This window comes from Sceloporus occidentalis, unplaced genomic scaffold (assembly GCF_023333645.1).
Source record: "Sceloporus occidentalis isolate IW3139 unplaced genomic scaffold, rSceOcc1.0.p SCAF_1, whole genome shotgun sequence".
Classification (NCBI taxonomy): Eukaryota; Metazoa; Chordata; class Lepidosauria; order Squamata; family Phrynosomatidae; genus Sceloporus; species Sceloporus occidentalis.
In genome coordinates this window covers 204819287-204834453 of record NW_028316981.1, presented here as the reverse complement: position 1 = coordinate 204834453, position 15167 = coordinate 204819287, and the positions used below count along the sequence as shown (strand labels likewise).

Sequence of the window (15167 nt, the reverse complement as noted above, 5' to 3'; positions counted from 1 at the left end):
TGCTAAAGCGTCAGCTGATGTAATTTGAAAGCATATGTACCCCATTGCAGTAGCAAAAGTTGGTCCTTTGAAAACATTCATCCTGCCTATATTAACATGGATATGGCATTTAAAATGACATCCTCTATTCTGTAAGAACCTCCAAGCAACAACCACAATTCTCTCCCGCTACAGAAAGCACCAGTATAAGGACGCCAGGCCAGAGAGCGCATGATTAAAGTGTTTTGGCAGGCACTGCCCTCCTCATGTTTGGCTTTGAATTCCAATTGTTAGCTTCCTGATAGCAGTTGAAGTGGGGTACATTAGGCCTTTTGCAATTAATTATCTTTGATATCAGTTCGTTGTCAAGCTATCCATAGTTAATCATGAGACAAACAGTGGACAACAAGCTAACAGGAAGAAACCTGAGCCGAGACGTGTTTCTATCCAGCAGTTTGGACACAATGGCTTCAAAGAGAAAAGGCAAGAAAACCAAGCACGTGTTTTATTCATGCTGCCACAGATTAACTGAGGATTTAATTTCTCTCTCCAAGATGAAGTTTCCAAGCCAAATAAAAATGTCTTCCACCTTTACAAGCAGCTTTTCATCGCTAACAACTCGTTCTGTTAGGTGGAGTAACAGCAGGCATGTAGCTTTCAAGGCATAATAATCTGACAACATGGCCTCCTCTTATGGCTTGAGAAGACTCTGTCTCCAGTATTTCACAGAAAACACAGAGACCACCTTCACAAAGCAAGTGTAACAATGGCATGCACAAACACACACTACAAATTCTCTTACTAAACAATCTCTCCTTATTTCAAGAAAGTTTAAATTCCCCCAGCAATTCCACCAAAATAATATGTATATGCAGCAGAACAATCAGATTCCAGAACTATTGCCATCCCAAGGACCCAAATATGCTTTGTCAAGGCATCATTTTGGATGTATTCAGCACTCTTTGCCCCCATGCAACAGCTCTCTCTGCTAATTTATATACAATGACATAATCTCAAGGGAAGGAATAAAGAAAAGCCACAACATTTGGATGCAGCCTGAAGTTAACAGGAACCACTTTTTCATTGCAGAGTGTTTAGGCAAAGAGATCAGGGCAGTATTAATTGAGCTGTTCCATATTTGCAAGGAGTTCATTCAGAGACAATAGATTATATGTTTTATAAGCCAGACCACTGCAATGGTGCAATACATGAGTCTGACTTTGAAGACTGTTTGGAACCTGCTGTTAGTGCAGATTGCAGCTGCTAGATTATTAACTGGGAATGAGTGTTATAATCATATTATGCCTGTGCTATGCCAACTGCACTGGCTGCCAGTCAATTTCTGAGCCCAGTTCAAAGTACTCCTTTTGACCTTCAAAGTTTTTAATAGATTCAAACAGGAGGTTCTTGAAGGGCTTTGCAGAAGTACCTGACTCTGCACTAAGATAAAGCCTCTCATAAGTGTCCCTCTGGCCTGAGGAGAGATGGATGTCACACTCTAAAAGACTAAGGGCCACTTCTGATAGTTTCCCCAGGGCTGATTTAACTCACACTGATGCCTGGGGCAATGTGGAGGATGGCATCCCTCCCAGTTTCATGTATATAAGCTGGCATCTGGCATCTGAATCTTGTTTCTGCACTGGTGGTTAGACATTGTCCTTCAATGAAGTTGAAGGCATCAAGCTAGTTTAGGAAGCATAAGGCAGCCCTGATGATATGTCCACAAACCCCTGTCATCAAACTCTTGATCACTGGTCCTGGATCAACCACAGCATATACAAATTAAGGCATCTGCTTCACTTGTCCTAATGGTACAACTAGCCCTGTTGTCTTGTTCTTGCATTATGGTTCCCTTTGGTACTAGGCAAATTTTTCTGAGCTTTTCCATAGCAATTTTTATCCTTGATTGCAGTATGCTGGTTTTATTACTTCCAGGCTTTCAGCTTACGTGTGTGTGTGTGTGTTTCATTATAAACCACCACAGAAATACAATTGATGACTGGTATACCGAAGCTTTAAGTAATCAGACAAATAACGCCTGTGTGTAAAAATAAGTGTAAGAGCATACAGCTCCTGAGTTTTAAATTGAGGACCTCACTGCTGCATAAAATATACCTAATGTCTGTGGAACAATGCAACAGTCAAAGTCTTTTTCATACATTGTTAAGATAATCTCTATACCAACCTTGCAAAATAGGTTTTTGAAAAATGTGGCATGCAAGTCACATGCAGCCTTCCAAGACTGCTTTTGCAGCCCTCCCAAAAACCAGGTGTGTGTGTGTTATTTTTTTGTTTCACTCAAAAAATGGCCAATAGCACCAGAGCCTCTAATGGATGCTACGGGCCATTCTTCTGCATGGCAAGATATAAAAAGCCAATACATTGCAATGTAATAAATATAATTTTTAAGGTTGGGAATGAGAGCTTTTTTTCACATAGGAAGTAGCTGGTTGGTAACTTCTTATCTGGAAATGCCTATCTGGGGCTGGAACAAGTGAGGACATACAAAAAGGCCCCAAATACAGCAGAATGGCCACTAGCAACATACACGTGCCATCTTTGGCAGCTCTACTGGCCATTTGGGGGGTGGGGACAAAAACAATTTGACACCTAAAATTTGAGGGAAGCACCAGATGTGAAAATGGAGGATGTGTCCCTTCAAGTTCATATCTCTGGCAGTTGCCCACCTTTACTATAATTCTGACAGCATTATTATCTTCATATTACACATGCAAGTCTGACATGACACCATGCCCAAGGCCACCAAATAAATCTTTAATTGAGATTTGAAAGCGGTGACTTCCATCACTGCTCAGTCTCTTCAGTGCTGCATTATGTTAATTCTGACAGCTATCCAATGGGAAAATGAAGGCTAGCCCATAACAAAACTTGGCAGATTGCTCTCCTGGATGGCTGAGGTGGATTTCTGCAAGTTCTAGAATCTGCTCCAAACGCTGCCAGCATATCAAGAGGAAAACCATAAAAGGAATCATTTTAAAAACTCATTAATTCCACACAATATACTTACACTGCCCACTCAAGCTTCTCATTTTTGATTGAATTGTAGAGAGCCTGTAAAAGGAAAGCAAAGAGAAATTACTGGGTTTGTCTTGACCGTACATAGGAGATTGCTGATTTTTAGAACAAGATCTAAATGTCACGAAGCAAGCTGCCTTGGATCATGAAGATGCCCATACATGGCAGCATGAAGCATTAAAATACTATTCAAGAGCAAAGGGGGAGTACAAATGTACTTGCTATTTTTTACTTTAGAGAGAGCCCTCAGCTTTTCTCACAACCCTATAGAAAAGTGGAGGCACACTGTGACCTTGCTCTGACTTTGCACAGGTTCCTAAAAGCCTGGGCATGTGGAGTTCCTTCCCAAGCATCTCCAAAATACAGTGTGACAGGGGCAAGTCCTCTTCCCACAACTCCCATAACGAACTGAAAGAAGAGGAATATGAGGGGTTCAACATGAGCCTCAAAACTCAACATGGCATCACAGAAAAAAGCAGAGCTTAGAAACATCTGTATTACTTCCACTTCATTGACATTAGCATTAATCTGGAACTTAATCCATTTATATTCATCTTTTTAGTAATAACTGCAAAATTGATTTGTTAGGATGATAATTAATAACACATTAGCAACAGGTTAGGTTCACATTATTAAAGAAATCAATAAAAATGATTAAAATGATTTTTAAAACTTAACAAATGAGAAGTAATGAATTAATTTTAGACAAAATTATTGATTGAGTATTCCTGCATGGCAGAGGGGGGTGGATTTGATAGCCCTTGGGGAATCTTCCAGCTCAATGATTCTATGAAAATATATGTGCACTCTAAACAAAGGATGGTCAAAGAGTAACCAAGGCTGTTTTTATAGCCATTGACTATTCTAGACCTGTTGGGACACTGTTTTCTGGTCAAGAATATAAAAATAATGCAGGCTCTCGGTCTTCACTATTCAGCACTTTAGAACATACCCATATTTCAAAACCAGAAATAGATTTCTGGTCATCTCATTTGGGTTTCTTTTTTTTGGGGGGAGGCCCACAAAGGATACCTAAGGGGAAAAAATTGGACCCCAAACCTGTCTCATTCACATTGCAGAAATAAAGCAGTTTGACACCACTTTGCCATAACTCAATGCTATGAAATTCTGGGATTTGTAATTTTGTCAGATATTTCACCTTCCTTGTCAGAGAGCTCTGGTGCCACAACAAACTACAAATCTCAGGATTCCATAGCAGTGAGTCATGGCAGTTAAAGCAGGGTCAAACTGCTTTATTTCCCCAGTGTGGCAGCAGCCTCAGTTGCCCCATCTGATTCTAGATAAAATCTATATCTCTTTTTGGAAAGGGCAGGGTAGTACTGGAAAGCATAGATCCCAAGGTCAGTCATAATTTGTTGCTGAGTGTGTGTGTGTGTGTGTATGTGATATACTAGAGTGCTATTCTAGAATTAATGAAGGTCCAAAAGCAAGGTACTGAAACAGAGGCCAAGAGTTATGCTGAGAAATAACTTTCTCTCACAGACGAATAGGAATAAGATAAATGACCTTCCAGAGACTAAGATTTATGCTGAAAAGCAACTTTCTGTCACAAATTGGTATAACCAGTATAAGATAAATGCCTTCCACAGTGGCCCACTCCCAGGCTGTTGAACTTCGTACTAAAGCAGGCTAGGATGGTCTTCTTTCTGTTGTCCTTCAACTAGCTAGAAAAGGACTTTTGAATCCATTTAGCTTTTGTCAACTCAGCTGGGTTGCATTAAAAGCTCTGGCCACAATACAGCTCCTGAACTCAAGTCCTTTCCCCCCAAATGATATACCGCAGTTGAACTCCCCTGATGTGAAATTCACAGATAGGGGCTCTTTGACCTTCTGCTTTTCCTCAACAGAACAGTAAGCCAAGCTTGCTTGTGCAAGCCAAGGAAGGAAGGTGATGGAGCAGTTGACGCCCATAAAGTGACATCCAGAACCTTATTTGTTTTTGTGTTGGGGAAAAAGAAATTGAGGAGCCCATTATCTCTGTGTCTTCGCTAGTACCTACAGTATTTAGTATTTGGCATTCTGCAGCCAAAATTGATGGAGTAGCATATTCTAAACAATTTGGTTTCACAATGGAGTCTGAGCTTCCAGTCCAGAAAGCAATCGTTTTTGAAATCTAAAGGGAGCACTGTTAAATCAATACATTTTACTGAACCCAATTGTCTGTTTCAAACAGGGCACACCATTAGTATTTGGAATTTGTACAGTAGACAGGCTTGTGAAGAAGGACAGCTACTTTGACAGCACTCAGCTACATTACCAAGCAGTAGGCTAATCTTTTATGGTGAGAGCAGACGTCAGGACCGAATTTTACTGTGACAAACTGGACAGGTATATGTGATCCTGCCTCACTAAAGCAAATGGCATACTTGAAAGAGAGAGAAAAACAGGGCAAGGATAAAATCTTCATTATCAAGCTATCCACAAGAGAGACTTATTATTTTGGCTGCTGAAAGCTTTGGGTATCGGTATAGTAACAGGCTGCATTTCGGAAGTCCCTGAAACACAGTCAAGTTTTGTACCTATTTATGCATTTTTTTTTTATATGCCATTTGTTCATTGCCCTTCAGCCAGACAGTTCACAATGAAGTTCGCAATAAAATCGATGCAAAATCAATCAGCCACAATCAAGAACAGCAATTAAAAACAAGAGATTCAAACAATGTAAAGGTCAGAACTTAAACAAGATCAGGTAGAACAAAAGGTCTCTGCCTGGCAGCCAAAAGACAGAATTGGAAATGGCCAGACATGCATCTCTAGAGACACAATCCTATAAACAAGGAATCATCACTCAGTCACCATTGCTTCACAGCCACCAACATTGTAAACTGTACTCAGAAATGGACCAGAAGCCAGTCCAGTTCTGGTCTCAGCATCCAGGGCTCTTCCACACTACAACAGTTATAGCACTTTGATTCCACTTTAACTGCCAGTGCTATGTCCTGGGAATCCAGGGATGATGATAAATGATGATGACCATCTTGTCCCTTCCCCACTTTGAGACTCAAGATGGATTACAATAGTTACAATAAATACAGCTTTAAACAATCACATCATGTCAAAGTTAAAAATGGAATTAAATTATTAATAAACAGTTAAAAACGTAACCATTAAAAAGGGAAAAAAATAGGTAAGAGCATATTATGCAATGCTCTTTCCCCTGAGCAATCAGTCTTCAATGGCTTGCCAAAACAAACAAAAAAGTCTTCACCTGTCTACAGAAGGAAAGCAAGAAGGATGCCACTGTACTCCATCCAGCAAGGGAGTTCCAAGATTCTGGAGCAGCCACCTAGAAGGCCCTTTTCTATGTTCCCATCATATGTACATGTATAGGTGATTAGACAAAGAGAAGTGCCTCTACAGAATATTTCAAACCATAAGAGAGAATATGATCCTTTAGACAGCCTGGACCCATGCTGTATAAGGCTTTATAGATAATACCCAGAATTTTGAACTGTGCCAGAAACTGCACTTTGAATTGTGCCCTCATCAAACTCCAAGCTCCTGGATTCCATAGTAAGTCTCTATGACAGTTAAAGTGGAATATATAACTTTGGGCCTGTGCAGACAGGCCAAAATAAAGCTGCTTCGGGTCACTTTGGAGGACTGCAGCATGGCTTTGGCGCTGCTTCTGGCCTCTTAGAACTCATGCATCATTTAAACAGCATACCTCCAAAGTGACCAGAAGAAGCTTTATTTTGGCCTGTCTGTATGGGCTCTATAATTGAATAATGTGACAGGACTTTAACACCCAGCTGGAATATTTCATCTAGTCCAAATTAACCAACCAAACATACTGGTGTGTGAATATTTCCTTTTAAATTTTTGCAAAAGGTCAGAAGGCACTACTGCCTCCTAAGGTAGAAAAGCATGTGCTGAGTACTTTTCTACAACCAAGCAACAAGTCATGCTAGCTAAGGTGCAAAGAGATAGGAGACAGACAGTAGTTTTCTGCATTCCCTCCCCTCGTGAGAGGTGATATGACAGAAGTATAATTGCTTAAGGTATAAACACTCAGACACTCTTGATCTGTTCAGACATTAGTGCTTCAAAAATTGTAAGGCCTATTTAACTATTGGAAAAGTTACCTCTTAACATATAATTATATGATTTCACTTCCACCCAAAACTGTTAAATGTTTCCAGCAGGGCTTACAGCTAGTTACAGAACTAACAGTTTTAATTAGAATTAAGCTGCTAATACAGCCTACAAGCCATAAAGTGCTTAGTTTAGCTGAGTGGGAAGGGTGGCCCTTATACATATTTTCTTTATAGAAGCACCTGAAGGCATCACTCCATTTTATGTAGGTCAGCAACCCAGAATGAACTGGACGGACATAGCCAATATAAGCAGCTGTACCTCTTAAGGAGCTAGAATAATAAACCAGGTTAAAAAATGATAACCATGGCTAAATGGTGCTTTGTCCTCTGACTCTACATTTTAATTCACTGGTTCTTTTCTGGTTGTTTGCTATCTACATGCCTCACTGTTGTGAAATGAAGAACCCAGCACAGAAAAGGTGGTATTCTGGGATTCAATGGCTAATTAAACAAATGTTGAAAGCCTTCTAGTAGTCCTTCTGAGCTGTGTGCACTGTGCTTCACCTGAGTCACATTCAGGATGATACTAAACAATAAAGAGAATGCATATTCCTCATGATTAACTCCACAATCAAATTTCCTCAATGATGCCTCAGCCATAAGACTTACAAACTATGTCTGTGTTTAACCTTCTAACGGCCAGTCACAAGACAAAGCACATTAAATGTAAGAGACAAGAGTGAGGAAAACTCACATGCTATGACAGGCATCTCTTTTGCCGCTTGCCTCTGCAGAAAATGTGATAAATGTATCATCTATTTTGACATTTACTTTATCTCTGAAGGTACTCCTCCATATAATTCTCAGTTACAGAAAAATAGTCTACTTTGAGAAAGCATAATCCATGGTTACCTTCTTCATGATTAGTGAACCACATGCACAGTACCTTCTGATATGTTTGTGCATTTATACATTTTTGCTCTGGTTTGCTCTCCTCCTGTCAATCACTCCTCCCCCCATCTGTTCCTACTGTCTGTTGATTTATCATGACTTCCCTTGAGGCTGTTTTATCTGTAATATCAGATTCAGATAGAATGACAGGTACTGCCTATTCACATCAAACAAGATTCACAAGGGGATGCAGGGTTGTGCTAGCTAGTCCATGCTTCCAATGATTCATGCTAACTACACCCATGGCAACCTTACACTCAGGGGCTGTGCAAGGGAATTTTACATGTACAGAACTTTTCCACATAAGCACAATGACCAGATGTCCTAATTGCAAAGAAGAACCATAAAATATAGGATATTCAAGAAAAATGGGGGACCTTACAAAATAAAAGCTAAAAACACTCATATAAATGCAAATTCATGTTACTTAGGTCATGCTCAAAATGGAGGACATTATAGAGTTCCTCCTGGACACAAGGCTGAAATGTTGGACAAGTCCTGGAAAAGAAGGATGAGGGGGGATCCTGAATAGGGTAGCACTATGCCATATGGCCTCACAATCTCATCTCAACGCTTACTGCTCATGGTTTGAATCCTTCATGTATCAGCTATAGCTGCAATCCTGACACTTTCCAAAGTGTTCCAAGACTCTTACAAACAAATGAAACCTTCAATTAAACGGATCACTGTGGGACTCAGAAGACATGAAGTGACCTGTTTTTGGTTGTTTTTTCCTATCTTCTGTGTAAATTACTTTCCAAAACATTAGAGTTTTGTAAAGAACAAAATGAGGAACAGAATTCATTTACTCCCAGGTTGAGATCAAGTTTGAATTCACTAAGGAAAGCTGTGGGGTATCTTGGACTCTGAGGAACCTCCTGACTTATTGGTGGTATTTGGCATAATGATCTAGCACAGTGGTTCTCAAACTTTGGTCTCCAAGGTGCTTTGGACTTCAATTCCTAGAAGCCTTAGCCAGCTTGGCCAATAACCAGAGATTCCGGGTGCTGAAGTCCAAAACACTTGGAAGATCCAAGTTTGACAGCTACTGATCTAGCATGACCTGTGTATCTGCAACATTGCACCTGACTGCTGGAAAACAATGCTAGCCTTCTGGATTGGCTTAGTATGTGAAAAGGTAAAGTTGGCCTAATCCAGCAGTTCCCAAACTTTGGTCCTGCAGGTGTTTTGGACTTCAGCTCCAAGATGCCCCAGGCCAGCCTGGCCAACAGTCAGGAATTTTGGGAGCCAAACTGAAAAGAATCTGGAAGAGCCACATTTGGGGATCACTGGCCTGATCAGACCAAGTGCTGTGATCTACCAGGTGAACTTTTCCAGCTTCCAATTCTAGCTCAAGACTCCAGCTCCAGTTCAAGAAGTTGAAGGTTCTCTTAGGGGTTGTCTTCACTGGCCAGAATATTCCAGAGTGTCCCTGCAGTATTTTGGACCCGAATTCGCCCCATTACATGTGCTTTCCCTGCAGCAATGATAGGCAGCTGACTCTCCACATGATCCCCGTTCATGTGCCACTGCTGAGATCACAATGAGGTGCCCAGCCATGTTATCAATGCTGGGAATCTCACTGTGACCTCAAAGCAACTCATACCTGCAGCGGTGGTGCCAAAGGGCTCACAGGGATTGTATGGGAATGCCCATCATTGCTGTGGAGGGAGCCAAAAACCTGGAGCAAAAGGTAAGGTTTATTCATTCAGGTTAAGGGAAGAAAAATTCAAATCAGAAGTTGTGAAGACAGTTCTCACCCAATTCGGGGTTTTGGCCATGTCATGTAAACAGGATGCAACAAGCCCAGGGGAAATTTGGAGTAAACAACGCATATAGACAAGTTTTAGGTACATGTATATGTATCCCTGATGGATTCATATTCTGCCTGTAGCACGATCTCTAGAATGGGAGTATTTTCTGTCTCCAAACTCCATTTTCAGCAGTAGGAGAGGCAACTCAGCTGGTGCCTCTTGACAACTGACGTCCCATATGGCTTTAAATTCTCTCAGGCTTCTACATATGTCAGCCTTGCTTAGACTATTTACCCTTGCCAATCTTGCAGTGTAAAAAGAAGAAGAAGGAAAAAAAAAAAAAACCAGATAGCCTATTCCAAATGCCTGTAGCTTCCGCTTAGAACAATTCCAGTTTCATAAAACAACACACACACACACACACACACACACACAAGCTGCATTTAATCTGATTCTGTATCACTACAGATGCTGACTTGAGGCTCTGAACATTTTTAAGAACACATTCTGACAGCAATAACTCTTGTCAGTGATACACAAACATCCTGGCACAGATTCAGTCACTTCACTGACTGTGAGACCAGTCAACTGTATAAACCACACGAGGACTCAACTGCTTTTAACAAGCACCCTTTCTTGCAAGTCTGCTGTCAAGGGAGTAAACATGCAGATCAAATCCATTCAGAGTCTTAATCTGGTAGCAAGATATATTTATTAACAGCTGCCATCAGCACAGTATTGCAGCCCTCTGGGAACACTTTGCCTTCAAAAACAAGCCCAAGCTGTGGAAGGAAGCAGTAAAAGCTCTGGGTCAGAAGACCTGAGAGAACATGCTCTGTACTAACCTGGAACTCTGTTTCCTCTTGGCAGCCTCTTTTTGCATATATATATATATATATATATACCACACAATTCCTTTAGATAAGTTTAATTTAAGATGCATCCACACTGCAGAAATAATCCAGTTTGACACCACTTTAACAGCCATGGCTCCATGTGATGGAAGGCAGAGAACTGTAATTTTGTGGGACATTTCACCTTCTCTGTCAGAGAGCTATGGTGCCATAACAAAATATAATTCCTAGAATTTCATAGCAATGAACCATGGTAGTTAAAGTGGTGTCCAACTGGATTAGTTCTGCAGCGTGAGTGCAGCCTTAGTGTAACATTTGTATTTTGCTCTTTTTCCAAACAGTGCTGAACCGTCTATTGATGGTTGCCTTACATCTTATGAGGTCTGACTTGTTCAGCTTCAGGTCAAAAAGTGCAACATGTTCCATTCTCTGCACCAATTTAGGCAGTCCCAATCACCAAGTATGACAGCAATGTACACCCGGTACATACTGCAGAGAGAGGATGACCTCTTGCTACTGGTGGACCACTTCTTTACCAGGCCTTCTTGTCAACAAAATCCCTCCCAATAGCCATATTCTGGGAGAAGGGAAAGAAAAGTGCTTTAGATGTCCCAGCCTAAGGCCCGGATGTACAGAACCTATCAAAACCTTGTAAAAATCCTAAAAACACAAGCAGCAGCTTGGTAACCATGAAGACACTCCTTCCCACGCAACTCACTTTTAAAATGACACCATTGAACATTGAAATATAGAAGGGGGCTTATTTTTTGAGAGAAAAGAAACAAGGGAAGACAACAATCATACACACAAAATTGTCAATAAAGTCAAATCCATCTTAGCTAGTGACACATTATGTAAGTCAGTAATCTTGGGCTCCAGAACATCCACAAATTTGTTTGCAGATAGGATGTTCTGAGAGAGAAATGAAGGATGGGAGAAGATCTTAGCTTCTGATCAGATATTATTTAGACAATCCATGAAAAGTGAGCAAACTCTTACTTTTATGAGTATTTGAGTTCTGCAAAAGGCATTCCACATGGAGAATTAGTGTTGTGCTGTCTGAAAATGTGATATCTTCTATTTCTGACATCAGAAGTCTAGCCAGCAAATCAGAGATCATCTTCTACACACCCATCATGACTTCAAAATTTCAAAAAAAAAAAAAATACATTTATGTGTGTGTTTGTGCTGTCAAGTAGTCTATCAACATATGGCAACTCTATGAATTTCATAGGGTTTTCTTGGACAAGGAATAATGTATCTGTATACATATATCTGTAGATGCCTTTATGTTGCCTGTTGACTTATGGTGACCCCATAAATTTTACAGGGTTTTCTTAGGCAAGGTGTACTTAGAGGTACTATGCAGGGGGAAAAACCCAACCCCCAAACTTTCACAATGAATAAAAAGAATGAGCCTTCGGATCTATTTTAGATATCGCTATTTTGAGATCACTGACCTTATGCTATTATATGCAAGATTATTCATACCAGCAATTTGTTTAACAAGATCCAAGCAATGTTAAGCAATTATTAGCTCAAATGCAGATGTAATGCTTAATCATGCTTAGCACTATTACTGGTTTGTTTTCTCAATCTTGGTTAAAATTTCACACACAAAATAAAACCATGGTCTTCAGACAAGACTTACCAATGGAAGGTATTAGAGAGAAAGAGACCAGTAAGAGCTGGCTTATTGCATTACAAGTAAACTGTCTCTCAGTTTTTCCAGTGAAGAAATAATTTTAATAATGGCTATTGTAAACTATACGTTATAAACCTAACTGAAAGCAAATATGTTTTTTGTGGGTTTTTCACGCTATGTGGCCATGTTCTAGAAGCAAATAATTTCACACCCTGGTTTTTAAGTTATTAAGATAAAAAAAGGTGGTTAAGTTTTATGTAGGACCTTTTGAATATTTTGCTTCTATGGAAAAGATAAGCACATGTTGCACCCTCTCATAAAATTTTCAATTACTGTATATGACCTCAAAAGTTATCCTTTTTATAGCCACCAATGGATGATCCAGTTTGGAGCCTGACTCAGTTCAGACTGAGTCTTGCAAACCAACCTCTTTTCCAAACCATAACCTGACTTTGATGCACTAAATACTGGTTGCCAATGGCACCCAAACCTCACTCAATTCCACTTGTGGTCTTCCCATTTAACAGGTCTTATGACAGCAGTGGTCTCTTTCCTTCTATTCCCGGAAGCCCAAAGACATGCAGTTTCCACAACACATGACCTATCTTCAAAGGCTAGCAGATCTTTGGATAAACTCCATCTCCCAGTTTTCCTGGTGCTTGGAATGTTGCCATAGCAGTGTTCAAGGAATCAGTGATGAAGATAGTCAAAGGGAGCTAGAATGACCTCCATTCTTGCCTCCTCCTTCGATGTCACAGTTACCTGTACCAGATAATTAGGAAGGAGGGTGTTTTTCTATGGCTTGGATTGCAATTTTAGTTAGAGAACTTTGGGCTTATGTCTGCCTCAGATTGGAGGTAAACTTTATGAATGCCCAAGCTTAGTGTTATGAATCAAGAAATTAAAAATAGTGGCAATATCATTATACAATGCCAGCTGCCTCTAAGGCTGCCTCTGCACTGCAGAAATTATCCAGCTTAACACCACTTGAACTGCCATGTCTCAATGCTATGGTAAAAACTGTAGTTTTGTGAGACATTTTGCCTTCTCTGTCAGAGAGCTCTGGTACCGCAGCAAACTACAATTCCCAGAATTCCACAGCATTGAGCCATGGCAGTTAAAGTGGTGTCAAATTGGACTGCTATACGGATGCAGCCTGAGTCTCATTAATTCAAGTCAGTGGGATTTAAGCACATTTAACTGTGTTTGGATTATTAGCAATTAGAAAATACACAATTCACTTATCTGTTTGCTTGAATTTAATGCCTGTTCTCATATATTGATTTGAATTAAATGACTTTACATTATGACTTTTGATTAAAACACTAATGAAATGAATACTTTCCAACAATTTAATCAATCTTCATATGTCCTAAATGAAAACCGAAGCATCAAGTAAACTCAAGAAATTAAAAAGGGATCATTTGGTCCTTTCAAGTTGTAGCAAATATCTAACAGTCAGGAAAGGTGGCACAAAAAATGAGTTTACAGATGAGGTTGAAAAAATAGTTCTTGAAAACAAGACTTTCACACACCCTATCAAAAAAGTAAAACACTAGAACCATGTTCCCAGACTTTTGGTAGCTGATTTTTTTTGTGTGTGAATAAAACTGAAAGCACACTGCATTCAAAAATTCTCCTATCCCAGAAAAGTACCTACGCCTCCCAAATATTTGTGAGTCATTGCTGTCACCTTCCGACTATAAGGAAGCAAGCCTAGTTTCCTGACTTAGACAGAGATGCATGGCACTTTCTCTTCTGGGGGACACATATTTCTCTTCCATCTTTGCATTGGTTGATCTGATCACACTGAAGCAAAGAGAGAGCAGAACTACCCACTTCCAGCAGCAGATTATTAAAAGCCAATTTTAAGGCAGCAAGGAATGCAGAGACACAGAAGCAGCCTCCTTCTCTGAGGATGGGTACCTTGTTTATTTCATTTGCAGGACTCCAAAAGTTTCAAGATTGCTACACTCGTGCCACAGCAGCCTTTGATGTACAAGCTGTTCTCTTAACCAACAGTTCCATATATTAAAATCATGGTCTCACAGATTAATCAATTAACACTGTAGTTAACATACATGCCAAATAATTCCATTATAATTGTATTCCATTGTAAATGCACTAAAATCATAGGAGTATACTGCATTTTGAGTTAACACACTGGACCAGGGGTAGGCAACCTGCGGCCCGCGGGCCGGATGTGGCCCGGCAAGGCCTTGCAACCGGCCCCCGCCCAGTCCTGCCGCCGATTGCCGCCGGAGCCTTTGGCCTCTCGCGTGATGGCGTGGGGCCTTTGGCCTATCAGGAGGAGGCAGGCAAGGGGGGGCAAGCGGCGGGCAAGGGGGGGCAGTTGTCTATAGAAGCCTCCAAAACATGCATTTATATTAACATTTTTTTAAAAATCAGCATTTTTTTTGCATGCCCTCCATTTTTCTAAAAAAGCCTCCTCTGTTTGAAAACTTTGTCCTACATTTGTCCCGTTTTATTTAATTAATTAATTTTTTAGAAAATTATTTAATTATTTATTTTTGGGCTTCGCCCCCCCCCCCCCCCCCAGTTGTCTGAGGGACAGCAACCCGGCCCCCAGCTCAAAAAGGTTGCCTACCCCTGCACTGGACAAATTAACTCTTTGGGAAAACATACTGTTGTCTCTAGCCTTAGAAAACAGATCCCATTATAACATAATTAAGATCTCAAGGTGCAGTGTGTTGCTCCTCCTAATAGCTACATAAGGGATGAATTTAAAACCAAGAAAGTTGGCATTCCTGGTTTCACACTGAATGCTTTCAATTGAGCAACGACCAGGAATAGGCAGACATACCATGCAGCATAATATTTCAACGAAATCATCACCTTTTCATCTGAGTCATGTTCTTGCCTCTCCAAT

General features: G+C 40.4%; 1 protein-coding gene across 5 annotated transcripts in view; it reads right to left on the bottom strand.

Moving 5' to 3' along the window:
• The window catches only part of LOC149323252 (PH and SEC7 domain-containing protein 3-like), a 191253-nt gene that overhangs the window by 33561 nt on the left and 142525 nt on the right, over positions 1-15167 (bottom strand). For all 5 annotated transcript variants that reach the window (XM_089488646.1, XM_089488647.1, XM_089488649.1 and 2 more), the window contains one exon: positions 3008-3051. In XM_089488646.1, coding sequence (XP_089344772.1) covers positions 3008-3051 — 44 coding nt within the window. The remainder of the gene's footprint in view (positions 1-3007; positions 3052-15167) is intronic.